The sequence below is a fragment of the Gadus morhua genome, chromosome 1 (genome assembly GCF_902167405.1).
Source record: "Gadus morhua chromosome 1, gadMor3.0, whole genome shotgun sequence".
Taxonomy (NCBI): domain Eukaryota; kingdom Metazoa; phylum Chordata; class Actinopteri; order Gadiformes; family Gadidae; genus Gadus; species Gadus morhua.
In genome coordinates, this window is record NC_044048.1 from 11902056 (window position 1) to 11929171 (window position 27116).

Genomic DNA, 27116 nt, shown 5'->3' on the forward strand with positions numbered 1-27116 from the left:
ATACGAATATCTCTCTCGTGGACAAGGGTTCCAATGACAAAATTAATAATGTTCTTTAATGTAAGACCAGAATGTAGTATGATATTGTACTTTAAATGATACAATTGTTGGGAAATGGAATATGAATATACATAATACATATTTAACAAGAAATGGTACATTTTGCTACAGACGTAAGGCGCTCTGAAGCCTTTTGTTCTTGGAGGTCAGAGGGCTATTGGCTGTTGGCCGGGCCCCAGCCAAACAGGAAGGGGTCCAAACTTGTCCATCTACTTGACACAGTCTCACACCTGTTTTACCATGTGTCACGCACACATGCCTCTGCGCCTCATTCACCACAGATAACCCCTCTAGCCTGCTCCCTCTCCCATTCATGCAGACCCATTTTGTTCTCCGCCCAGCCGGATTTTCACTACATTCTTTTCTGCAGTGTAATCCTCCCGCCCCGATAGATAAGGAGGCTGCATGGGAAGGCAAAGCAAACGCAGCAAGGTAACCTTTGATATGGCACGAAGAAATACTATATATATATATATATATATATATATATATATATAGAGAGAGAGAGAGAGAGAGATAGAGATATACCTATACCTATACCTATATATATATATCCATATAATATGGTCTATATAAATTCACCAAGGTGGTTCATGACGGAAACATGATAAAAAAAGAAGTTCCAACAAAATACTGGATGTTTTGCCCTCTTCTGCTGGGCCTTATTACAGCTGTATGGACGATTTGAAAGTAGAAGCTAAACAACCAAAAAAAATGTGCCCTCGAAACGCTGCCCTGATTCGTCAGTAATTCGCCGGGAGGGGCCGAAGTGTGTTCCAGAGGCAGGCGCAGTTAACTTGAAACGGAAATCCTAACAGCGCAATTCACTTAAGAGTTGACTGATCACCATACTATTTCTAACAACTGTGATAAATAATAGCCCTTCAATCGTACCTTCAGCACCGTCAAGTTATGGATTCCAGTGGCCACAATACTTAGACGCAGCTAATTATCTCTGAGAATGTTGTCCTTAATACCGCTTTCACATCAAGAGGCGGAACAGTGTTTCAGAGCTGAATTAATTTATTTCAACAAGAATAAAGATGGAGGCTTTGAAGTGTGTTGGTCAGATTCCTATTCCCAGGGTATAAAATTATGAAAGGGAGCAATTAAAAAAAAAGGCATCCTTGGGATAATCATGGCTTTACAGTTACATACCATTGTCCACATCTGTGCATATTTTATTGGTGATGAACACTGTCTACATTTTCTACGTTTCTATTATAAGAAACAGGGTACAGTAGTGCTCATAAAAAAACAATCACAACAAATGACTCAAACGTCTACCCAAATTGGAAGATTGCTTAACTGTCACTTGTCTGTCAACTCAGTTACCGTCCGGATAGTATGGTGTCGACTATAATACGTAGGCCTACATTGAATTGGCTTGGTAAACATAATATCGCCACCTTAAGGTTGTATCTACATTACTAAGAAAATGTCTTCAAAATATACAAATATTGCGATCATCATTTAACAAGTTAGGAAAAATTGGAACGTTACAAAAACTGACATCAGGCGTTAGTTCTCATTAGTTCTCTTCAGGGGACGGTGGAGTGTTTTATATTCAAGGGACCGCTATACAGCTGATTCACTGAATCAGCTGACAAGACTTTTCCAGTCTTTGCTGTACCTCACTAGGCTGCACGTATTTCATGGTGTCCAACAGTGAATACAAGCCTTGTAATGATCAAGGCCCCCTGAATGGTTATTGGTCAAGAAGTCTAACACAATTTGTAAAAAATACCAAGAGCCTGCGATTACTTTGGGCATATCTCTTGATTGTGTCAAGTAAAGTATTACTGAACTCTTAAAATGTTTCGATACTAACCGTACCTTTGATCCGTCCTCGGATGATGCCCAGCCGACACCTGAGAGTAAAAGAAAACGTCCTCTTCCCATCAGAAGAGGATATCCCTTTCCTCTTTGATTCCGCGGAAGAAAAGGCTATATTGAAATGCTTGGGGTTGGGCTTTCCCTTTCCAAATATCACTCTTGTCGACATATTGCTTTTCCTTCCAAAGACACGTATAATAGTCCCAAAGCTGTCAAATGATCTGACGCGGTCCAACCCGGGTTGTATTCTTCATTTTATGCCCAGTCGGGAGACAGTCAACTCACAAGTTTAACTACCATTACATCCGTCACAGGGAATATGCAATTAAACCAGCTAATTTAAACATTTAAAAAAGGGGTATTTTCCCCGATCCATTTATATCCGGCCACTTGCAATCAGGCTAAATACAGGACTAATTTGTGCATTTTGTGCCGTCCGTTTTATGAACAGATGGCACAGCTTCTTTGCCAGAACGCCATGGAAACAGTCTCCCTAGGAAGCTGGCTGCTAAAGTGACCAATTTCTAGAGATGATTTGTAAGCCTTTAACTTAATATATGCAGTCGATATAATATATGTGCAACATTATCTAATATTCATAGGAATATCCATTCCCCCAAAAAATAAAGACAGCACCTGTACCTTTTGGATAATTACATTACAGCTGGAATTAGTTAACACTTATGTTTGGACATATCCCTATAGCATTTTCCAAGTAAAATACCATGTCAAACAAATAACAAAACCTATTGAAACAAAACCATTTTTACAGACTTTATTTTGAAAATAATGGCCAGATCATTCGTTCTCCTCGCTGCGCAGCCTTGCGTTGGGGTTTGTGATCTTGATGGCCAGCTGAGCTGCCCTCTCCACAATCAGCTTCCTGTTCTTGGATGAGACGTTATGGGCGATCTCGGCACAGTGTGTCCTACACAAGAACAAGGATTTGCAATTTAAAAAGGAGCACAGTTTGATCATGTTAGAGACAATATATTGTTCCTGTCATCACTAGCACCATTGGTGCATTCACATATTCCAAGTATGAGACGACTATTTAACAGGTAACCAATAATACTGTTTGACATTCTTGATCCCAACAAATTTATTATGCACAAATGAATGAACTGCAAAATAAGGTGTTGGAGGGGCGGTAGAACTCTTAAATTATTTGTTTGTTACTTTGACACCGACTTTTCAATTTAAATCACGACGATCAATTAAGCATTTAGTTTTGAGGACAATCTAAAACTCAATATTGACCTTTACATGACCACCATCAATCGTTTATCGCAATTAAGTTTGGCTTCTCTTAAATATGGAAATAGCTTTTTGTTGATCCATTATAGGATTCAATAACTATCCTGCATCTCAACAGGCTTCATTCACCTTGTGTTTTTGAGCCGTTATAGGATTCAATAATGTTGCTCATCTCAACAGGCTTCATTCACCTTGTGATGTTTTTTTTTACATATGGTTGAATTTAAGTTCGCACCAAAGTAGTAGACCTCGACATCTCGTTATTATTTACACATCATCGTTAGGTTAAACTACTCAAGTATCAACCTGATACAAGGCTGCTCCCTACCAATTCCCTCTGCATTATCTGAAACCAACCTGCTCTGCCAGCAATCTAACAGTTGACGAGCCAGAGCCATTTTCATTAGACATAAAATGGCTGCTAAACAGCCTAACCGCAGCGTTGCGTACAATCAATGTAGCCATAGTACAAAGTTCCTACAATGGCCTCCTCGAAACATATTCTGTAACAGTGCGGTCAGCTATAGACGTAGCCCAGGTCTGAGCCCGTGAGTGACGCCGTTGACGACGCTCCTTTCACGAAACGGCTGTCACAAAGACGGTGTGCTGCACAAATTCAGTTTGCTTCCTTTGCATGCCGTTATGTTAAAACGATTATTTGGTAGTTTTGGCTTAATTAATTCATCGCAATGAAACAGTAAACTTGTTAATGAGTGTGCAAAACTCAAAATAAAGCACAATTAAATGAACCAGTCTAACGCAGACTTGGTTGACTACTTCAAATCATAACACACGAGACCTGCAGCCTGTAATGTGATAACCTGTGCGAACGCGGTTGAAGCCTTGTGCCACATCACAGGAAGCCAGGCGTAGGCTACCAATATAAGCATCTCCCATGTAGCCTACACACACCAACAACTGCTGCAGTCATTAGGCAGTCCTTAGTAGGATAACAACTACTTCTATGTAGCCCTCCTTTCCCCGGCCTGCGAATCGATACGTACAGAAAGTATCACAGGTGACAGTTACGTTTGATTATATGTTAGATTAAATCAGTGTTGGATGGGGATTAACCATACACATTAGATAGATGGTGATTCAACCTAAAAAAAAAAAAATGTATCGGGCATCCCGTCTGCTTTAGCAAAGAGGTGGGTGTGATGTCTTCCTGTTTATCAGATCAATTTTGTCTAGCGACAGTCTGCATTAGATAATGACCATAGGAACACTAGCCTAAAAAAAACCCCAACTTACTTGTTGCTCATCATCAGAACTTCAAGCTCCTTGATGTTGTGCACAAGGAACTTCTTGAAGCCACTTGGCAGCATGTATTTCGTCTTGTTGTTGCTACCATAACCAATGTTTGGCATCAGCATCTGACCCTTGAACCGCCTGCGGACCCTGTTGTCAATACCCCTGGGTTTACGCCAGTTTTTCTGAAGGGAGAGAATTAAACATTGTCAGGCATCATTTGACAACTGGTTTCTATAGGCAGCACCTCAGAAATGGACTCTAGAAACCTAAAATATTGCTTGCATTGTGTATAGCGTGGAGATCCATACCGCGATCTTGACATATCGGTCAGACTGGTGGCGGATGAACTTCTTGGTCCGCTTCTTGACGATCTTAGGTTTTTGGAGTGGTCTCAGGGCTGCCATGGTGACTATGAGAAGAATAGTGGTTAATTAGACCCTAGTTGGAAGAGGTTGGCAAAATACTGGCAAGACTCATTCACAAAATAGATTAGGGTTGGCATTGGCCCCGTCCAATAACATAAGCTAACGTTGCAATGTAAATACGTAAATCGAAAAGAACGTGTCGGCCTAAACTAGTATTTAGTCAAATGCATGGGTGAACACAAGTATTGATTGCCTGTGTGCGACGAGAATTCAAGAGACATTTCCCTGCATCACCGGCAGACACATTCCCTTAAGCCTTAGGTTAATTTATATGCGTGTAAAATTATAACGAATAATTTTACGCATGTACAGCTCAGCGCTCGTCAGCTAGCACATGCCCCCCCCCCCCCGCTCGTTGCATTACTAGCCATGTTTACAGCTCATTGTATTCAAACACATGCAACCAAGAAGGGTAAGATTTGAAAAACATGTAAAAAAAGGACTTTAATAACCAATTAGGTCTCGCTTTCAAACGACAGACCACGCTTTAGAGCAGGCCTTTAGCTTAAGCGTACAGAGAAATATGCGGTGACGCCGTCTTCTCGTTCCACTTCGACTGTAGGCTTATAATGAGAACAATTATCACGTAAGTCTTTCTCGTACTCGATTACAGTCAATTTGCTAGTGATTTAAGTATGGATGAGGCCAATACAACTAAAGATGGACATAGATTGTGTCAACTCACCGGCCGAGTCAATCCAGAAAGGGACCCTTGCTACAGCGGAAGGAAAGAAAAGGACTTCCGTAGGTGTTACAAGGGCTTGTGGGTAGTGTATTTCTATTCAGAAAAATAACACAGCAAAGTTAAATGCAACCTCTTTAATTAAATGTATCGTATCGCATGACATACAAGCTTTATTGGGTTGTGTGTTGAATACAGTATTTGTGACTGTGCTTCCGTGATTTCCTTTTTATTTCTTTAATTGTATTAATGTTGCAAATACGCGCCTCCCCTTTGCAGTAGTAGGCTATATGTTTCCAATGAAGGTTTCGTTTCCTGATGAATTCGAAGTGAACTACCACACATAAAGGTTGCAGTTAATAACTGTAATATATGATATAGCCTAACATATGCGTAAAGTAACCGATTGGAAAAAATAAGCCTTCAATGTTAAACGCGACGGATGTGTAGGGCTGGCCAACATCTGGAATCTAGAAATAATTAACTTGATGTCACGAGTCCTAGCTGCTATTACGCCAGTATACTGCATTTGGTTTTCATTGAAGTTGATATAAAAACCTAAGACACAACATGGCGTATCAAGCAACAGGGTAAGTCTGAAGTCCTTATTGAGGCACTTAAGTCCCATGAAATAGTTTGAAGGCTACATTAAAATATCTATTTTTTATATATATATATTCGTTTGTAGACAAACACCTTCTGGATACCTCAACCCTGGATACTCAATATCATCCGAAGTCGGACCAGGTAAAACAATCTTTCAAATCGGTTTACAAAGCTGTATTCTGTAGTCACCTTTTATTCTTACGTTTTCTTCCCTACTCCCTTTATACCCATGGATTATTGGTCTCGTTAAGAATATTGTTTAAAATGATTGGATCTTGCAACACCAATTTAAAACGTAGATGCCAATAGTGTAAATTAGGCCAACACCCACATACTTAACTACGTGAGCGCAACTTTTACCGTGTTCCATAATGCGTCATTTTCGTTTAGCAGGTTTACTCAACCACTTGGGTTGGGAGTGGTTTAGATTATTCCTTAGTTGACTGATTGTGATAGAATTGTAGCTATTTTCGAACTGCTGCCGTAATTTATTCCAAACGCCGCTGTTTCCTATTTACTCGGGTCATCACATTCCAGATTATGCCTACTCTTACATCGCTTACTGTATAGTTGATTGTACAACCTTTTGGAATTAATGCTCGATTGGAGAGTCAAGGTAAGTTCTCGCTGTCTTTACAGTTGTTTACAGAGCTACTCGGTTGTTATCTGTTGGTTTATAACACTGTGGGCATAGCGATATGGACAGCAAATAAACACCAAAGGCGCTTTCAATGAGTTGGCTTGTTAGTTTTATGCAGTGTAAGATTTGTGTGCTTTTTTCAATAATAAATTGGCGCACCCTGGTTTTTCCTGTTTCTTTCAGGGATGTCCGCCCCGCCTCTATCCGAAGGCCCGAGCGCGCCCACATTCAATATCGACTTCGACAACGTGCCTGGCTATGAAGGGACAGTGGCTGGAGGCGGAGGTAAAATGAGAAAGGCACAGTGGCGCTGGCTGTCACATTTTTTCGATAATCTCGTAGCATAAGAGTGTGTTTTTGACTATCTTTTTCTGTTCTGCTTTAGGTGGATTCCTTCCTCCTCCAATGCCCTCCTTCCCTAATCCCCCCCCACCACAGCCTGAACCCTCACAAGCACAATGGAAGTACGGTTACAAATACAATAAATAATAACTACATCACAACCTTGGAAATTTAGAATGACATAAAGAGCTATGTTCATCGAAATGGATTTGATCCAATGAATAATTTATTTTGTATCAGAGTATATTTCATAGTGATTTCTTGCTATCGACAGCATCCCGTCTATAAGTGAAGACACAGCCCGTGAGGCATTGGCCCTGTACGCCTCTAGTAAGTGCTGCTACAGCTCAGCCCCTGCAAAGGATGGTGTGATAACCAATATGGAAGCCTTCAACACATACAGGGTATGAATCAGGGCAAAGTCTGCTTATTGTATTCATATTGCTTTTAATTGTCAAATGAAGAGCATAACTTTAAGCCTGTTAATCTAAATACAGTTACTTCCTGCTGCCGTTTTTCCTTTTGTTTTTTGAAGTATCGCCTGGAAACCTTTACTGAGTCAAGATCCACAGAGTGGAGTCAGAAGCCCTACCATGGTGTGTACACTTGCCACTTGAGCTATTGCAGTCGTTATATGTGGCAAACTCTATATGATATATTTTATTTTTAATTGCACAATGGCTGTGACGTTTTTTGTTCAGGCGAACCTGTGGATGCCTTTACTCAACCCATCCCAGGACCCTGGGATATCATTGCTCAAGCCCCCACTCTCTTCAACGATAGTAAACAGGTTATCAAGGTTCCCTACACCTCATCAATGAAGGTATGTTCTTATTTGAATGCTATAGGTGACACTCATATTTAGAGGGGGAAATAATAATTGATCCCTTATTCCTAATAAGAAACATTCATTTACAGAACTGCCATTACTGTATGGGTATGGGGAGAGTGGCTTGCAAACACTGTGCTGGAGCTGGCAATGTAAGTCAAAAGACATGCACACACTCTGAGGTTGTTTTAGGAAATGAGGAAATACTGAAACAATAAGCCTTTCCTGTCCCTTTATTTTCCTTCCCTATTTTTTCTCCTTTTCAGAAAGTCTGCTGGGTGTGCCATGGCTCTGGGAATAACCATGGTGATGAGCGTAATTGCCACCACTGCAATGGCAGAGGGAGAGAAAAGTGAATATGCAAATATGCCTTATTTTATAAATTTGCAATAGCTGCATGGCATGTATCTTACATTTGAGCACATAGCAAGGCTTTCCAGAAGAGTTGGACAGTGAAAGTCAGACGCTCTTTTATTGTGTTCCAGTTGCACCCCATGTCATGGCCAGGGATCGACAGAATGCTCAACGTGTCATGGACGACGCCAGCTGTTGGTCAACATCAACCTGACTGTGAAATGGTGCTTTATTGCTTTATAGCTTGTAATTCGTATGTCTGTTTTATTCAGTTAGTGTTCTGTTCTGTTAATATGGGTTTAAGGTTACTCATACCAATTTTAAATGTTCTACTCAGGACCAACAATTCCAGTGACTATATTGTGGAACAGTCAAGTGGTCTACTGTTGGAAAACCTGAACCAAGTAACTGGCAAGGAGCTTTTCAAAGATGCTCAGTACCTGGTAAGATAAATCGGATAGGTTTTGTTCATACAAGAGGATCATTTCTGTTCCATAGGAAAATGTATTGTAAATAAATAATTAGGTACAGTATAGCTAATATAGATGCATAGATATTATGGTATACTACCTAAATACTCTGAAGACATTTATTGTGAAATATATTTCCCTTTGTAACTAATCAGTAATGTACATTTTGAAAGGAAAAGTAAGGGCTACTTCTTCAGTAGGAAATCAATTTGATGTTGTGTGTAAACAATGGCAACATTAACTGAAATATGATTTTAGGTGTACCCTGTGATGGGGTTCCCTGACCTGAATGTGGTGAGTGCAGCAGAGCGCCTGATTCGGGAACACCAGACCACATACTCTGCAACATCTCGCATTCTACAGCAGGTGAACGATCCAACTTCCATTCATTTAGTCTCAAAATGACTTCTGTCTGTGTGTTTCTAATATGTATTTTTTGTATTAAATAGTTGTTGATGCTTAATTACTGCAGTGGAAACATGTATTTTATATATATATATATATATATGCCGCTAAATGTCTTAATTTCTTTGTTTTCAGCGTCAAACTATTGAGTTGATCCCCATAACCAAGGTGACCTACAAATGGAAGGGGAAATCACACATTTACTTTGTTTATGGGAATGAGTTTAAAGTTAATGCTGACAATTACCCAGCTACTTGTTGCTGTACAATAATGTAACTTTACTGATATGTGTAAATGCTTTTGAACGTTTCAGACCACATAACTTACTATGCAGTGCATGTTACTAACTATGCAGGCTTTACTAACCACCACTGAAAACACAACTACTATACTTAAAAATCATACACTCATTTCATATTATTTCAATCTGTTTCTAAAGGTAATTTTCTGCAAGATTTTTTTGGCGATATACCTATGATTTTTATGTATCGATATGTTATAATAATACGTCTGTATGCGGTATGTTGAAGTGTATAATAAAATATTTCAATACAAGTATTGCGCAATGTTGTTGTTTTTTTTCAACTGCCGCGTCATCAAAAGTAGACGGTCGCCAGTCAAATGACGTATGGAACGTGTTTGCAAAAAGGTGTATTGCTAAAGGATCATTGGTTTTCGCCATAATGAAAACACATTGTGCACAGGAAGCTACCATACACAAAATCAAGGTTTGGCTGTGAGACCTTCGTTAACAGTGAGATAACCACCCGGACGTGGCCGAGGGTTGTTTCATATTATTGAATAGAAGGGTTTGGTGATCGTGGGAAAGCTGAGTGGAGCAAGGTAAAGTTAGCTCATTTGCTATGTTTAGCTAGCTCTAACTGATTGTTGATGTAAATTAATATATATGTGCTGATCCAAGCGAGACGAAACTGTCACCATCATAACTCAGAATTAGTTGGTAGCGTATCATTTACGTTTCAACCAAAACGTCCCAGCGAAGTGCCAACATAGGGTCGCTATGAAGTTCCATTAGCTTTATTAGTTGCACCTAACATTACTGCACAAAGCCTGCTACGAGCGACCACCAAACATATGCTGAACTGTAAATTGGCTATAGGAATCGTTTTCCTGTCTAAATGTCTATCAGACAAATGCTGATGATATATTTCGACTGCCGACTTGTTGTTCACAAACAAGCTGCCAGTTTGACAGTTACAGCCCCTGGAGAGCTGCAGCAGCTGCTTCATGAGGCTGAAGAGCCCGTCGTTTGAGGAAGTCATAGTCTTAAGATGCGCTCAACATTTGTTGTGTTTTTTAAGTGCGTATGGTTATTAAGTGTGGTACATTAGTTAAACAGAGTTGTGTGAGTGGAAAGGTGTTTAACTGTTGGAGGAGTCCAATTATTTATTCAATCAATGTGTTAGGAAACGCTATGGCGTCTGCATCTGCCAGCGTGGATTCCAAGGCAGAGCTGACTGCTCTTTTGGAAAAGTGGGAGACCGAGCAGCAGTTCAGCACAGAGGAGCTGGTTGATATCCTAACAAAGTGAGTCGTTTGCACACAATATCCCATTTCTATGCAGCTCTAGGCTTGTGAACTATTTGTGTACAAATGTTTTTGTGATACAATTGCAGAATCTCAGAGTTGGTAGAAAGAGAAACCGAGGAATACCACAAAGCAGATCCAGATCCCTTTGATGACCGACATCCTGGTACATTGAAATCTACGTGACACTAGATGGGCAATTAAACATTTTAGAAATTGATGGTTTGAAGTGCTTTTGATTCATGTTTTTATCCTGTGGCCTTTTAGGGAGAGCTGATCCAGAATGTGTATTAGGACATCTACTTAAAATCCTGTTCAAGAATGATGATTTCATGAATGCTGTAAGACAAAGTTTAAACAATGTATAATCATCCCTATTATGCTCTTATTATACTCCTCTAATATTTAAAATGTATTTTTTCTTCCCAGCTGGTCAATAGCTATGTGATGATTAGCAGAGAGCTTTCCCTTAACACAGCGGCCTGTCGTCTGCTGCAGAACATCATGCCTGGCCTGGAGACAGCTGTGGTTTTTCAGGAAAAGGTGTGGTATTCACCAAATCACTAAATATTTTTTGCCCATGACACATTCTATTGTGGTCCTTCACAAGACTGAGTTTGGGTTCTACCTTGGCTAGCATAAAGTGTTTATAGTAGTTTGGGCTGTTCCGTTCTACATTTCCCTGCTTGTTTTGTTCTACAGGAGGGGATAGTTGAAAAGCTGTTCAATTGGGCACAGGAAGCTGAGCAGCCTCTTAGGATCTATGCCACTGGCCTTCTGGCTGGTGCCATGGAGAACCAGGACATCGCTGCCAACTATAGAGAGGAGAACTCTGTCCTGGTGAGACAGGGATTCTTTACTAGCGTTGGAATATAATTGTGTATAGTGTTGGTAACTATAGCCATTAGCCGTGCCCTTGTTTCTGCCCAGGTACCACTGATGCTGCAGCGGCTGCGTGAGCTCCAAGAGAAGGAAGCAGAGAGCAAGCAGGAGTTCAAGCGGCCCAGTCCCAGGAAGAGCCTGAGCCAGCCGCTGCTCCCTCTGGATGAGGAAGCCGTCGACGGGAGATTTGAGGACGTGCCCTTCAGGTCAGGCAGAAACAGGGTGTCCCAGCGGCAGGAGGAGAAGGACGAAGACCACGCAGCGGAAAAATCGTTATCTGCCGCCGTCGAGGTGGAAAAGGACGTGTCCTTCTATCTCAGCTCCCCTCACAGGACCAGCAGCCGCACCAACTCCATGGTGAAGACCATGATGAAGCCCATCTCTGCACCCGTCTCCGTGACGCACCAGGACATGCTGGATGGCAGCGGATACCTGAAGAGGAAGGCAGAGATGGAGGGCGGCAAGAAGGCCAAGCAGAAGCTGCATTACTCGCTGCCCGACCCGGAGAGGAACTTCAATGAGCTCTCCAATAGCAGCTGGTCTGAGATGAGCCCCTGGGTGATCGGCAACAACTACCATCTGTACCCACTTACCCCCGAGATAGAGCAGAGACTCATCCTACAATACCTCACACCCCTCGGCGAATACCAAGAGGTGAGGCCTGTTTTACCATGCGCTGTTAACTTAGGAGTGTGTGTGACTTCTGTTGGGCTTCGCAGTGTGTCATTTTTGGGTAATTTCAGTAGATTTTGGTAGGGCAATTTTATATGAATTGCACTCTGTTAACCCACCATTAGATGGCACTCTTCCTCCACTGATGTCAACAATGTATGCAGGACTGCTACACCTTTTATACTCGCCTATTATAGTGTGCTTGTTGTTATTACAGACTGCTTGTTTCGTGGTAGCTCAGGAGATAGTAAGGTGCGGAAAGCCGTTCACAGACAAATATCAGAGAATCTATTCTCGGTATTCAAAAACAAACAAAAAGCAAACATCCACAATTAACAAATTGACATTAATTTGGCTCCAGCATACTCAATTGCCTGTGATGTGTCAAACGATGTGAAGGATATTGAGCAGATAGAGCTGTCATACAGATTTGTGAACTTTGATGGCTGTAGCTGCTGGATGTGGTTATGACGGTTGATGTAAGATGAAACGTTTTCACCAGCGATTTACAGAGAGGCACGCTCTCTCACTTCCCCTCCCTGAGAGAGTCCAACGAAACACACAATCACATAAATGATGAGTGTACCGCATGCGATCGTCAAAATGCAAACTGCATTTGGGGATAGATTGTGTGATTTAAAAGAAAAAAAAAATGTTGGGGAAAAAAACACAGAATTTGCAGGGCTCAAGGATTACATTTTCTACAGGTGGCATTGCTGCCACTTCCTTTTTTAATTTGGAGGCATCCTAAAAAACTGTTGTCACACCCCTTAATTAGACCTGAAAATGTCCCTTGTCACTTACCATCCATCTGCGTTCATCATTTGAACAGATTTGGTCACTTTAAATACGTTTTCAAATTACTATATTGCATTGGGGGTCTTTATCTATTTTTACTGCCAGCACCTCGACATCTTTCCTCACGAACCAACTCTTCACGCTCCTCCTCAAATACTAACTAATAATTACAGTCTGCCAATGAGGTAATATAGCCTACTCCAATTGCGTTTTTTTTTTATTTATGTCCATCTGTCTTCCAGAATAGTGCATTCTATCCATAATATCGTTTCTTCACATGTTCTCGAATAGCGCTGTAGCTGCGGTGCAATGTCATTGAAACTTTGCACAATGTTTATTACACATTTATTCGTTTTATGAGGAAAGCATTGCGTCTTCATTGAAACTTAAGTGGGTCGTGTTTCAAATGAGCACTCAAACCAGCGTTGCAAACAGCCTATAACTTCCAGCACTGAACAAAACCATAGCAGTTGGCTAGCTATATGTTTGATTTATTTCAACAACAATTTCTTTTGTTTATCAATTTTACACAAATAAGGTAGGGCTACAGGTAGGGCTACAAGTTTGCATAGTTCTGTGTTTTATTTCAGAGTAAGCATTCCTATGCCAGCGTTTTATTTTCTTCTCTTCATAAAAGTATGGTGTTGTCCTTTGTTATAACGGTTAAAAGGACTCTTTTGATGGTGAAGGTTGCAGACTCCTGGACTAGTGGATAATGTGCACGATTGCAGGTTAAAGCTGATATGTTTACGTTTGGCCTGTTTGTTTTTCCTTCCCCCACAGCTGCTGGCTGTGTTCATGCAGATGGGCGCCCGTGAGCTCCTGATGCACTACATGGACCTGAAGCAAACCAACGACGTGCAGCTCACCTTCGAGGCACTCAAGGTGCGTGAACTCATGGAACGGACCAACGCTTCTGATTGGCTCAGAGTCACCCCAGTGGGGCTCGGCGTGTCAAGCTTGTCTTCATTCTGTGTTGATGTTGTTATTTGTTGTTGCAGTACCTGGCGTCCCTTCTGCTGCACAAGAAGTTTGCAGCAGAGTTTGTTGCGCATGGGGGGGTGCAGAAGCTTCTAGAAATCCCTCGGCCGTCCATGGCGGCGACGGGAGTGTCTCTGTGTCTTTACTACTTGGCCTATAACCAGGACGCCATGGAAAGGGTACAACAAGTCACATCGCCTCGAAACAATTCTTCTATCGAGTCCGCTGTGTCTTAGTTCCTGCTCATGTTGTTTTGCGTGCTCTCCTCCAAGGTGTGCATGCTGCCGCCCTCCATCCTGTCGGACGTTGTGGGCTACACCTTGTGGCTGCTGGAGTGTTCCCACGCGTCAGGCTGCTGCCACGCCACCATGTTCTTCTCAATCTCCTTCTCCTTCCGGGCCGTCCTGGAGCTCTTCGACCGGCAGGACGGCCTCCGGCGCCTGGTCAACCTGGTAGGTCGCCTGTGTTGGTTCTGGACCGTGGTTTTCCCGGTCAGGACCTCTTGGAACATAGGTTTCATGCAGTCGTACAACAGGGAGAGGTTGATCGCTCACCGCAAGTTTTATTTTTGTTGCACGTCATAACGTGCGTCACAGGGATCAGCGAGGGTAGGAATTGGAAAAGGACAAAAAATCATTGTCTAATAAATGTTATCCAGATTACTCGGTTATAGCTTCCTGCCCATCCCCTCTCAAGAATGGTGGCTCAATAACAAGGATGACGTCAAAGAATGTGAGTTAAAGGAAACGGAGTACTTATTTAATGCTTTTTTTATGTTTTAAGATAAGTACACTGGAAATCCTGAACCACGAAGACCAGGGGGAGCTGCTGAGTGACGATGAGATCTTCTCTAGCCGGCAGACGGCCAAGCACACCTGCATGGCCCTGCGCAGGTATTTCGAGGCCCACCTGGCCATCAAGGTGGAGCACGTCAAGCAGTCCCTGCAGCGCACAGAAGGGGGCGCCCCTGTCCACTCCCAGCCTTACTACAAGGTAAACAGAGGGGGAAGTGTGTGTGTGTGTGTGTGTAATATGCACATTATTTCATGTAGATGCTTACTTTAAGGCTATATGGATCCAGCTTAAGAGCCTCATCTCAAAAGTCATGCTAGGTTTTTTAAGAAAACTTCTGTTTTAGAGGCTGGGAGAGGTAGGGGGGAGGACTATATTCTTCAAATTTGATGCCGGGGTTAGCCTGATCTGGCTAATTTAGCACATTGTACTTTTGAGCCCTCCTTACCTGTGAATGCTGCCTCATCCCGTTATCATTTGGTGACATTCATATAATGCTTCAATGTTCACCATCCATACAGTCTCACAAGTCTCAGACTTTAGACTAACATCTATTGTGATGAACCAATGTGATTTGGCTGACCATCGATTGGAAGGGACTTAAAAACATTTCAGTTTCAAAAAATAAAACAACCAAATGACTACTAGGCAAAAACTGTATCTGAATCCAGACTACCCTCCGGCTTTAGAAGAGATAACGGGACCTGTTGGCATAAGCGATGATGCCAAGGCGGTGTGCACCGATTGCAAGACTCTACACTACGCATATCTACAGCACTATGACCGTAGTGATGTCGCAGCTGATCGGATGTCTCATTTCAAATACAAACTAACCATTTCCCATAGCCATTACAAAGCAAGCCAAGTTGTCCTGACCAGGCACCAACCGTCCTGCCACAGTACCTGTAGGGGTCCTTAGACAAAGTGTCTGTAAAGGTTTTAAGTCGTCTATGAGGTAGACTGGCCTTCTCGAGCCGCCATCATGCCATTCTGAAATGAGTCTCTCTCCCAGTCTGGTAGAATATCTCCGTAATAGTACCGGAAACCCTGGGCAGCTCCACCCATTGCGCCTGCTGGTTTCCAGCGCAGGCGCCGGGCATTCTCCCGCCATAAGTTTGACTTGAGCAGTGTCAGACTTCTGGCTCCGAGATGACCCCCTCCAGATGCATCACTGCATTATAATAGAACATGGGACCCGATGTTTCCGCTCTCCTCCAAGGCGGTGAGCTACACCCACGAGCAGGTGGTGGAGATGATGGAGTTCCTCATCGAGTATGGCCCGCTGCGGCTCTACTGGGAGCCCGCCGAGGTCTTCCACAGGCTCTCCTGTGTGCAGCTCCTCCTGCAGCTCATATCCATCGCCTGTAACTGGAAGACCTACTACGGCAGGTACAGGCCCTGCCAAACAGCCTCCAGCTGCACCACAGAAACGCACTGTAGTCTCCTCTGTTTTCCTCCCGTTTGTACATTGTTGGAGCCTTTATGTATTTAGGGATGTCATTTTCTGGATGTTGTATCCAAAGTATCTAACATTACACAGTGTGCAGGGTGATGTAGTGGTGAGGGTGTTTCGTAAGGGACTGGGTTTGAACCCCAATGTCTGTGTAACTCTGTGTTTACCAGACAGGCTCTGGGATTCCCTTTGGGGAATTTTATTTTAAGGTTCATGCAGGAGGACTACAGTAGCTCTTAATCACATTAGGTATTACACCCAAACCCAAAATAACAACAGCAGACAAATCAGTTTTCAATGTATACACATTTAAACCAGAAGATATCGGGGAAATGATCAATATAATATGGATGGGAATATGTAATGTATAAGTGTGTTTTATGTACTATGAAGTTAAGTCATGATATTCTATTAAGCAGAATAAAATTGAATAAAAAAGATAAACTGTTAGAATTCGATTGAAGGCAATAAATCGTATATTTTTAAGGTGTGGTGTATAATATGAAATATAAGGGCAGCTCTTAAAATATCACTTATAGATTGTACGGTATATAATTTGAAATAGAATGCATGTTTTAAAGTACCTCTTGTTGAACATGTGGTGTGTAATATGAAATATCAATGCAAATTATCAAATTCTACCTGAACTGTTGTACAATGCTGTACAACATGTAATTCAGTTCACTTCAGATAATATAATTGAACCTAACTTGTAGCATATGTGCTGTACAACATTTAATTCTGTTCAATTCCGATCATATAACCCTATGTTGGGTCCAACAACCCCAAGAGAAAAATATAGATGTCCTATGAGATCTCAAATAAAAAAAGTTCTAGTTGTTTCAATACAAAAATTTCGATCACAGATTAGAAAAAGACATTTCCTGCCATGCTCCAGTGGGAAAATCAGTCCGTGGAAAGATTGGGCTTCACTCGAGGGAAACCTGTCGGTCAATGGAACGCATGCATGCTTACAGTAGACGGACAGCCCTCAGAATCCACGTCGATGCATGGCAAAAACCAGCCTGGATAAGTTAAAAATAAATCCATACAGTTCTTCTTGGAAATGTTCCAGATGTCAATCACAACTTCTTGTTTACTCCATAAATTCTGTGATTCTAAGTGCCAGTTCTCCTCGTAAGGGTCTAAGGGATAGTCTAACAATACCCAACTAACATTACCAGTTATTATTCATTATTATTAATGTTTATTGGATGTGGACAAAGCAATTACATTGGACAAACTAGATGCATTGTTTGAATGTTTTGGCACATGTGCTAAATCGCTACCCTTGTCAACAGGTGGTTTTAGAAAAGATAGAACAATTTAAAAAGACAGAAGGGAAAGAGGAAAACCAAACAAAAACCAAAAATTAGAAAAAAATGCATCTAAAAAAAGTCACTGTCACGTGTCTGCCTAATGCTGGAAGAATACTACAATCAAATACTACTAATGCATATGTTCTTAGCATGGGTGGTGCAAGTTGTAATCCAACACCTAACCCTGTCAATGTTAATAATTCAGGCTCTACCATTTGATTTTTATGTATTTCCTTCCATAGGAGTGACACAGTCCGGTACGCCCTTGACATTCTCAGCATGCTGACTGTCGTCCCCAAGATCCAGCTGTTATTGGCTGACGCCGTCGCTGTTCTTGCTGAGGGGGGGGCCAGTGTGTCTACTGTCGGTATGTGTTAAGAAGCACGCAATACTCTCACTGCTCTCCATTTCCTGCTTGATAAGTGAGATCATGGTTGTTGACATGTAATGTGCAGTATATTGCAGTGACTTAATAAATTGCATCTTCCTTAGGAATGCTTTTTTCGGCACTGCACATTCTAAATGCCTTCTGATTACAGTTCAGTTCATAGGTTATACTTGTTACTGGCAGATACATAATCAACTATGCAAAATATCTTTCATCTTTCAACCATTTTCTTATAAATAATACTGGAGATCTTCCCTGGAAAATGTAACTGCATCTATATTCTTTAACCAGATTGTATCCATACGCGTTACCATTTAACGTACCACCTGTACTGACTTTTGACCCTCTGACCTCAGGGATGAGCATCGTCCTGATGGTGGCCGAGGGCGAGGTGTTTGTCAACGACGCCGAGATCCAGAAGTCTGCCCTGCAGGTGGTCATCAACTGTGTCTGCGCTCCGGACAAGCGCATCTCCAGCATCGGCAAGTTCATCGCCGGCAGCGCACGGCGGCGCCTCCCGCAGCAGACCAAGTCCAGCGAGAGCGTCCTCACCAAGATGTGGAACGTGGTGCAGTCCAACAACGGCATCAAGGTGCTGGCACCCTCTATGGACACACGGCACCCCTCAGTACAGCAGGCCGTGTCTTTGTGGTCGGGGCTAACCTCTCCTGCTTCCCTTTCTGTCGTCTTTGGATCGTAGGTACTCCTGTCCTTGCTCATGGTGAAGATGCCCATCACGGACGCGGACCAGATCAGAGCCCTGGCCTGTAAGGCCCTGGTGGGCCTGTCGCGCTCCACCTCGGTGCGGCAGATCATCAGCAAGCTGCCCCTGTTCAGCAGCGGACACATCCAGCAGCTCATGAAGGAGCCCGTGCTGCAGGACAAGCGCAACGAGCACGTCAAGTTCTGCAAGTTTGCGGCGGAGCTGATCGAGCGGATCTCCGGCAAGCCCCTCCTGATCGGCACCGACGTGTCACTGGCCTGGCTACAGAGGGCCAACGTGGTGGCCCAGTCGCGCATCTCCTTCCCCGAGAAGGAGCTCCTGCTGCTCATCCGCAACCACCTGGTGGCCAAGGGCCTGAGCGGCACGGCCAACACCCTGACCAAAGAGGCCGACCTCCCCATGGCCATCCTCTGCCACCTGGCCCACCCGACGTCCGCCATCCCCCCCGTCACCCCCCAGCCCGCCGCCGCCGCCTCGTCCGTCGCCACCCTGCCCCGCGCGCCGCGGCTGGCCAACGGCGTCCCGGCGCGGCACGCCTCCACCACCATGTCGGTGCAGACGCAGACCCGCCCCTCGGCGTCGCAGCTCACGGCCGCCGCCTCGCCGGTCTTCCCCTCCACGTCCGCCCTCGGCCACACCAACGGCTCGCCGCTGCCCGGGCGCATCGCCTTCACCCGGGAGCGCGTGCCCGGCGCGCCGAGCTGCAAGAAGCCCCGGGTGCTGCGGCAGAAGTCGGACCACGGCGCCTTCAGCCAGAGCCCGGCCATGAAGAAGCAGCTGGACCGCCACCTGCCCTCGCCGCCGGCGCTGGACAGCATCATCACCGAGTACCTCAGGGAGCAGCACGCGCGCTGCAAGAACCCCGTGGCCACGTGCCCGCCCTTCTCCCTCTTCACGCCGCACCAGTGCCCCGAGCCCAAGCAGCGGCGGCAGGCGCCAACTAACTTTACGTCGCGGCACACGCGGAGGGTCATCTACCCCAAGTACGGCGGCGTGGACGGGGGCTGCTTCGACCGGCACCTGGTGTTCAGCAGGTAGGGCTTATCCGGGGCGGCCGGAGGGAACGAGGCGGCTAATTGTTGATTGTCGTTGAGTAGTCTTGAGTTTGTTTTTATTTTTCGGTCAGAAAGTCCTTCAGCCTTTTTATATGTAATATGATATCCATAATCAATCTCAATGTGCCATAATAAGTGTGAACAAGAACCGTGTGTTCTCGGTTGTTTGTCTGAATAATGAATGCCAGAGTGTTAGACCATCGCCCGCACCACCAATCTGTTTTGGCCTATCCGGGGGGAGGGGGGGCTTATAGTTGGAATTGTATTTACATGCTTGTTGATGTGTAGATAAACCGTGCGACCTGCTGATTGTGCAGGTGTCTGCATTATAGGGCTGTCACTTCTAATAATCCCAGAATAATCGACCATTTAAACCATCATTAGCTAGAGCCCTGTTTTGCATCTCTCCACAGGCATCTGGAAAAAGCAGTTGAGTGCTCGTCCCTCGGGACTTAATCAGGCTAAAGACACCTTCTACTTTCGCACGAGTACGATTCTCAGATTGATAGCTAGTAGTTAGTTAGTTGGTTAGTCAGCACAGCCTTGGTTGGACTATATATGAACTGTGTTGTTGTGTTTGTTTATCTTCAGGTTCCGACCCATCTCGGTGTTCCGGCAGGCGGACGAGGACCAGAGCGGCTTCATGTGCTGCGCCTTCTCGGCCCGGGAGCGCTTCCTGATGCTGGGCACGTGCACGGGCCAGCTCAAGCTGTACAACGTGTTCACGGGCCAGGAGGAGGCCAGCTACAACTGTCACAACTCGGTCATCACCAACCTGGAGCCCTCCCGGGTGGGTGTGGAAGGAGAGGCACTGCGTTGTTGCTCCGTCATTATCACTATTGTGTCTCTAAGGGGTGGGACTCATTCAGTGTCTCACTGTTATTGGATTCTTGGGGTCATTATTTTATCGATGCTGGATTCAGTTCATAGGGGGCAGGATCTTATTCAGTCCGCTGTGCGCGCCAAGAAAGGCGGTGTGGCAAATTATAGCATGGAAGCAGAGTAAAGTGTATATTAGATCATGTAGGATTTACATTTGAAAAAGTTCAGATGGCTGATAAAGTAAACAAACAAAGGCAAACCTAAGAACAAAAGAAAGATCTCCAGGGTGTCGTACATCCATTCAGAAATCATAGAAGATTCGATTCTCGAGTCTTCTCCTACATCTCTAGTATCTCTTGTCTAATTCAGCTCCTTGTTTGTTTGTCATCACAATAGGACGGCTCTCTCTTGTTGACCTCGGCCTCATGGAGCTACCCTCGCTCAGCACTCTGGGGGATGAAGTCTGTGTTCATCATGAAGTAAGTGAGGAATAGGACAACTGCTACTACAACAGCATCTATTGTCGGCTGTTTAATTCATGAGGTGCTACAGTTTTCATCTAAACAGGACTTAGTAAATGAATAGGGAGGCAATTGTGGTGGAGTTTTTTTAGTTTATGGCGTGAAGAAATCTTGAAGGTGTTAGCAGACTGTTAACGCTCTGCGTGAGGAGGGGAATGTTTACAGAAGACAATGGCCACATCTCAACTTCCTGTTGTTTTAACAGGAGTAATAATAATCCTAGAGTTGGAATCGACATGGTGGTTAAACTATAGCATCCTTGTGTATAGAAATCATGCATGTTTCAAATGTACTGTGTATGGATAACGGATATTTGTGAAATGCTGTAATTTATTCAAATGTGTAATCCAGATTTTCTTATTGTATTTAGACATTCCTTCTCGAATGACCATTACGTGGAGTTCAGCAAGCTGTCTCAAGACCGAGTCATCGGCACTAAGGAGCATGTGGCACATGTACGTTCTCCGCACTACGTCCCAACCATGGCAAAGTTGAATGTGTTTTAGTGTGGTTTGAATCCTGATGTTCGCTTGTCAGGTCAACCATGGCAAACATATTCATACTGTAATGACAAACCTCAGTCAACACTAGTTGGAAGGACAGAATACTGCTGAGGGTGTTCAACTCCAAGCCGAAAGGTTCTTCCCCATGTCATCATTCTTGCCTCTTTTAGCAAGGTGCCTAACCTGCTGCCTTGCTCCTCAGTGACCAAGCGTCTGAATTCACTGTACGTTTTCTTCTGACTTATGTACTCACTGTATGTCGCTTTTGATAAAAGCGCCTGCTAAATGCCCTTATGGTAAATGTAAGTCCCATTGAAAGAGACATCCAGAGTTCTCGCGAGAGCACGATTTTGAATTTCCTCAGCGAATCACTATGGGAACGAGCAATACCCTCACTCCCCGATTCCCCTGGCCCAGAATATTAACCAATCACATCGCTGTATTTGATATAGGCGGGCCAAAAGCGTTGCTGTTTTACCAGCCGGATACGGCAAGAGTCTTATTTATTGGTTAGCTCCTCTTGTCTGGATACATCAACCCTTGTATTCTTCTAATTGGTCGTAGTGTTATCCAATTGCGTGCAGTGACATTTGCCAGACCTTACAGCTTTCTAGATGTGGGTCTGGATTTCCAGGCTACGAAAGAGTCTTGCTAAATAACCCACGTTATTCTAAACCCCTCCTCCGGGGGTCAGCTCTACGACATCCAGACGGGCCAGAACATCCTGACGCTCAACAACCCCGACCTGGCCAACAACTACAAGAGGAACTGCGCCACCTTCAACCCCACCGACGACCTGGTGCTCAACGACGGCGTGCTCTGGGACGTCCGCTCGGCCCAGGCCATCCACAAGTTCGACAAGTTCAACATGAACATCAGCGGCGTCTTCCACCCCAACTGCCTGGAGGTGGTCATCAACACGGAGATCGTATCCTTGGTGACCGTTTGACCGCTGTCGGGTGTACAGGATGTACGATTGTCTGCCTCTCGATCACCGGGGACAGTTGTTGTGGCTTTGCTAAACACGGGTGATTGCGTTGTACGGTAGCCATGGTAACTAATGTCGTCCATCTCAATCAGGGGAAAAAGTAGAAAGAGTGAGAATGCCTTTTCTAGCGTTACAACCAGAACGCACGAATGGTACATCTTTAGAGAGATGTCAAATGCATATATATATTTATATATATCATCCTAAATGTTGAATCAATGCACGCTGAATCATCCAAAATATTCTCTAGCTTCCCCTGCTGGCTAATAATAGAACAAACTAAGCAGAGAAGGCATCATTCACATCCAATCAGCGACAAGTTTATTGTGGTGATATAATTTCTATGAATCACATTTAGTTTGAGTGAGTTGATATTATTTTAGGTTTTCGCCTCTTCATTTTTATTTGAATGATCACTGTTTATGGCGTTTTTCACTAGAGGATCGAAAAATAAGGGATGAGATTTAAGTTTACTGAAATAATTTCCCTCATTCATATCTAAATAAACCAAGTGCCATATTATTAGAAAATCGACAATACCAAATCCAAATGAAATTTATAAAAAAAAGAAATCCTCCTTATGGCTTAATGAATCAATTTCATTGGCAATTGCATAATGCGAAAGGGGGGAAATACGGTTGTTCCTTAATGAAGGATTCAGTGGGACCTCCGGACCTTCCACCTGCTCCACACAGTCCCAGCGCTAGACAGTGCCGGATAGTGTTCAACAACAACGGCACTGTCATCTATGGAGGTAACCTCGCATGAGGACAGGAGGGATTCAATCCTGCAAACCCTTCACTTGGCACCCAATTGTTTTTAGTTGGAAAGCAGTTGGATAGAGCTTAAGATGGTGTGTGTGTGTATGTGCGAGTCCGTGTGTGAGTGATATACATGCAAAACTGGCGACTGTTTAGGTGTGGGTACCACAGTCTAGGTGACACCATGGTGACAGAAGGCTCAGTGCTGGCTTGGCAACAGAGGGAGCCAGATGGTTCACCAAACCAGGATGGAGACGGGGGGGGGGGGGGGGGGGGGGGATGTGTGTGTGTGTGTGTGTGTGGTGTGTGTGTGTGTGTGGTGCTTATAGTGGCCCTGACCAATCCTAGAACCGGCGCCTTGGGGTGGCCACTGCTGCCACAGACCACCTAGCGGCTAACAACTGACTGCCCTGGCTAGCATCACCTTCACACAACCTGTAGTCCTTGGAGTCACCGTTGGGTGCTGTGTGTCTGTGCCTTCTCAGCCATGTTGCAGGCGGATGACGAGGACGATATAATGGAGATGCAGGTGAAAACGCCGTTCGGCTCCTCGTTCAGGACCTTCAATGCCACAGACTACAAACCGATCGGTAAGAAGCGCCTGGGCCACAGAGGAGAGACAACACTCCGTAGCAGTATTTGTTCATTTGGGAACATGACTCCATTATGACCAATAACTCCTATTTTGTAACATCTTTCACAGCCACAATTGATGTGAAGAGGAATATATTTGACCTTTGCACGGACACAAAGGACTGCTACTTGGCCGTGATTGAGGTGAGAACAGTATTTATATCAGCACTGATACATATTTATTTATATATCACTGCTGTGATCACAACAATCTCTCTGCGCTCGGTTCCACAGAACCAAGACTCTGTCAACACGGACACGGTGTGTAGGCTGTACGAGGTCGGGCGGCAGAGGCTGGCGGAGGAAGAGGAGGAGGACGAGGAAGATCAGGTACACTCTCCTCCCTCCCTCTAGACCATTTATTTGTGTTTGGTCGTATGTCGGTGCCTTCAGCCTGACCAGCGATGGATCCCGTCGGAGCCGGCAGATCCCACTCCCATCAAACCGCGTGACGTTTCTATTGGCTCGCGAAGGAGGCCCTGCACCCGATTGGTACCCAGGTCCAGACGTGTTTGTTTTACAGACCCCTCCCCCCACCGTTTCCTCCTTTTTTGCATTTTCCGGGCAAGGAGGAAGACGACGACGACGACGACGACGACGACGACGACTCGGACGACGACGGCGACACGGACCCCCTGGTGGCTGAGCTGGAGAACGACGAGGAGGAGGACGGGGAGGAGGACGCCAACGACGAGTTCTCACCCTCCGACGACGAGGAGGTGGCTCGACTCGTTGGGGACGGCGACGAGGAGGAAGAGGACGAGGACGACTCCGACTTCGATCAGGGAGGGGAGAACGGTGAGTGTGTTATCGGCGCTTGTGTTGTCGACGGTTACTGCGAGTTGAGCAGAGATGTTCTTGTGTCAGTTGTGTAAAAGTTTTGACTGATTTACAGGGGGAAGCACAAAGGGGGGGAGGGGGGGGAGTCTGCCATCACAAGTAGTCCTTATTTGAAGTCTGGTTGTTTTTCCCACCCAACAGACTCGACCTGGAGGATGACATCATGTTGTCCCTGAACGAGTGATGAGGGACCCCCCCCCCCCCCCCCCCCCCCCACCACTGGGACGGAGGTCCTCGGACAGAACGCCAGGCGGCGTAGGGACAGAATGCCAGCACGTGTGGGACCGAACGCCAGGATGCGTTTGGGGCCCTGATTAAGCGAGGGGGGCGGGGTTTATACCAAACGAAGGTTGATGTCAAGTATTAGCTGCCACTGAAACCCTGATAGGTGTCTGCACTTCAAGAACTCTTCAAGACTTCTACAGAGAAGACCAGGGGCCAAGATCAAAGAGAAAAACAAAAAAATATCATCATTCTGGGCAGTAACATGGTTGGGTACATGACACACTTTCAGTTTGGGATGTGAAATAGTCCATTTGCAAATACATTGAGAAAAATTGTATTCAACGTCATTTATGTGGCATCAGCACAGCTCTTTCAGGTGAGCATTCAACGACTCGCATTCGACTAGACCTTGTCTGTTGGAACACAGATGTGTAGGGGTCAGTGACATTGCCTTTTGTGTGCTATCCTGTGAGATTTACCACACGGTGTACTCGTGCGACAATGCGTTAGCAATGTCGTAAGAGTGGACTAGGTACCGTACTAGGTACTCATACCTAGTCCACCTCTAGACTGAACTCCCACACCCATAAGTTTGCCATAAAAAAACGTTAATCAAAATGAACTGCACCTTGGTGCCACCCTGTAGCAATAGCCTCTAGATTTGTTTGTAATTGAAATATAGCAACACACGTGCGGCTCTTTCTAAAACGTGCCATCAGTTTGACGCGTTGAGCGTTCAAAACAATTCGCTCTATTGTACCTGAATCGTCAGAACCCTGACATGTCAAGGCCTTAACTATTTCTCTCCCAGTGTCAAACCAGAGCCCCCTTCAAAGTAGCCATGTTTGATTTGGTGTCATTGGTCACAATTCTTGAATTACCCAAGGGCCTAGTGCCTTTGAGCATCGGTCCTGTTTAACACACGCATACATAGGTCCCAGTTGGTACATCCCTGGACTGAAGGTTAGTATGAACATTTTTGGGGTGGGTCTACAGTTTGTTGTATGATAGGAAAGCACCTTTTCACATAGTTCTGTTTTTAGCTTTGAATGCCTCGGGCCTTGTTTACTGGGTATAATATAATGGAGTGGTATGGATTGTTTGCGTTATCCCTTTGGATAGCTGAACTATACAGGTGTGACAACAAAGGCTTTAATTGCAAACTTTGATTGAATGTTGTTGACATTTTTTTAGATTGTTTCTGTACAGCTTGTATGTATCTAAAGTATTTTTACAATAAATAAAAGGCAAACATCCGGTTGTCCATCAGACTGTACTGTCTTATTGTCTTCTCGTCAGTTTCCTTGGCAGCATGTACCATATCTTAATGCCACATTTTACATCAATTGGCATTTAGATTTTCTTTGATTCTCATGATTTTAGTTACAATAACCAAATTTAGATGACTCAAAAACAGCCAGAAATATATTATGTGTGTGATTACATGTTTATGTACATGCAATACCGTGCATGCTCATTTTCACAGACAATGCAACTTTCAACAATAGAGCAGGAAGAATGCTTGGTGATGGTTAGTGCGCGTGTCAAATAGATGATTGACAAGAAGGCATGGCTGTTATTAACTCTGCCTGTTATTAACTGATCAGCACTCACAGAGCAAGACAACCCATCCTTAAAACGCATTTCAAATTGTCACAATCAAATCAGAATAGAGGCAGTATAATCCTTTGGTTATGGATCTCGAAACTATAAAGTCACAGAATAACATACTTATAGCTAGTACCGAAAACATAAACACCTTTTGGTCTGTGTAGAAAACGGAAGGACCAAGTTCCATTTTAAGTACATGGATTACATTTACATTTACAGACCTGTGGCCACCCCAAACACCTAACAATTAGTGGCTCACAAGCACCCAATCATAGGCACATTATAATAATAATAAATTATACATTCAGCTTATACTACTATATATATACTATACAATACTCAGTCGCTTAACAGAGTGAACACAGAATACAATCACTTAATAATAACTTGTATAAGTAAAAAGATAAAATCAGATAAAAAAAGGTTTGCTAAAAAACTTA

General features: G+C 44.1%; 3 protein-coding genes across 4 annotated transcripts; 2 read left to right on the plus strand and 1 right to left on the minus strand.

Moving 5' to 3' along the window:
- Nucleotides 1-2656: 2656 nt before the first annotated feature.
- rpl32 (ribosomal protein L32) lies at nucleotides 2657-5628 on the minus strand. Its single transcript, XM_030368838.1, has 4 exons — nucleotides 5518-5628; nucleotides 4716-4816; nucleotides 4408-4589; nucleotides 2657-2824 (listed from the first exon to the last, which is right to left on the minus strand). The coding sequence occupies exons 2-4, from the start codon at nucleotides 4809-4811 to the stop codon at nucleotides 2695-2697; spliced, it is 408 nt and encodes a 135-aa protein (XP_030224698.1). The 5' UTR covers nucleotides 4812-4816; nucleotides 5518-5628; the 3' UTR covers nucleotides 2657-2694.
- Nucleotides 5629-5814: 186 nt separating this feature from the next.
- Nucleotides 5815-9715, plus strand: ssuh2rs1 (ssu-2 homolog, related sequence 1). 2 transcript variants are annotated; one of them, XM_030368674.1, is made up of 13 exons: nucleotides 5815-6104; nucleotides 6203-6261; nucleotides 6944-7045; nucleotides 7146-7224; nucleotides 7377-7506; nucleotides 7638-7698; nucleotides 7804-7925; nucleotides 8021-8083; nucleotides 8198-8283; nucleotides 8417-8509; nucleotides 8623-8728; nucleotides 9014-9121; nucleotides 9296-9715. In XM_030368674.1, exons 1-13 carry the CDS (start codon nucleotides 6085-6087, stop codon nucleotides 9434-9436), a joined length of 1170 nt encoding a protein of 389 aa, XP_030224534.1. In that variant the 5' UTR covers nucleotides 5815-6084; the 3' UTR covers nucleotides 9437-9715. The 2 variants fall into 2 exon arrangements, with proteins under 2 accessions (XP_030224534.1, XP_030224542.1); XM_030368682.1 differs by lacking the exons at nucleotides 5815-6104; nucleotides 6203-6261 and adding an exon at nucleotides 6455-6736.
- A 67-nt stretch (nucleotides 9716-9782) lies between these two features.
- Nucleotides 9783-26336, plus strand: LOC115552345 (DDB1- and CUL4-associated factor 1-like). The gene is given in 26 exon segments (XM_030368368.1): nucleotides 9783-10003; nucleotides 10588-10708; nucleotides 10798-10874; nucleotides 10976-11049; nucleotides 11138-11251; nucleotides 11411-11548; nucleotides 11639-12244; nucleotides 13844-13945; nucleotides 14062-14220; nucleotides 14314-14493; nucleotides 14825-15034; nucleotides 16053-16222; nucleotides 17848-17972; nucleotides 18350-18585; nucleotides 18694-19751; nucleotides 20364-20562; nucleotides 20991-21073; nucleotides 21486-21570; nucleotides 22313-22546; nucleotides 23268-23313; nucleotides 23316-23360; nucleotides 23853-23957; nucleotides 24071-24144; nucleotides 24235-24330; nucleotides 24570-24798; nucleotides 24982-26336. Coding segments are annotated over 25 exon segments (4593 nt in total). The 5' UTR covers nucleotides 9783-10003; nucleotides 10588-10595; the 3' UTR covers nucleotides 25017-26336.
- Nucleotides 26337-27116: the final 780 nt, after the last annotated feature.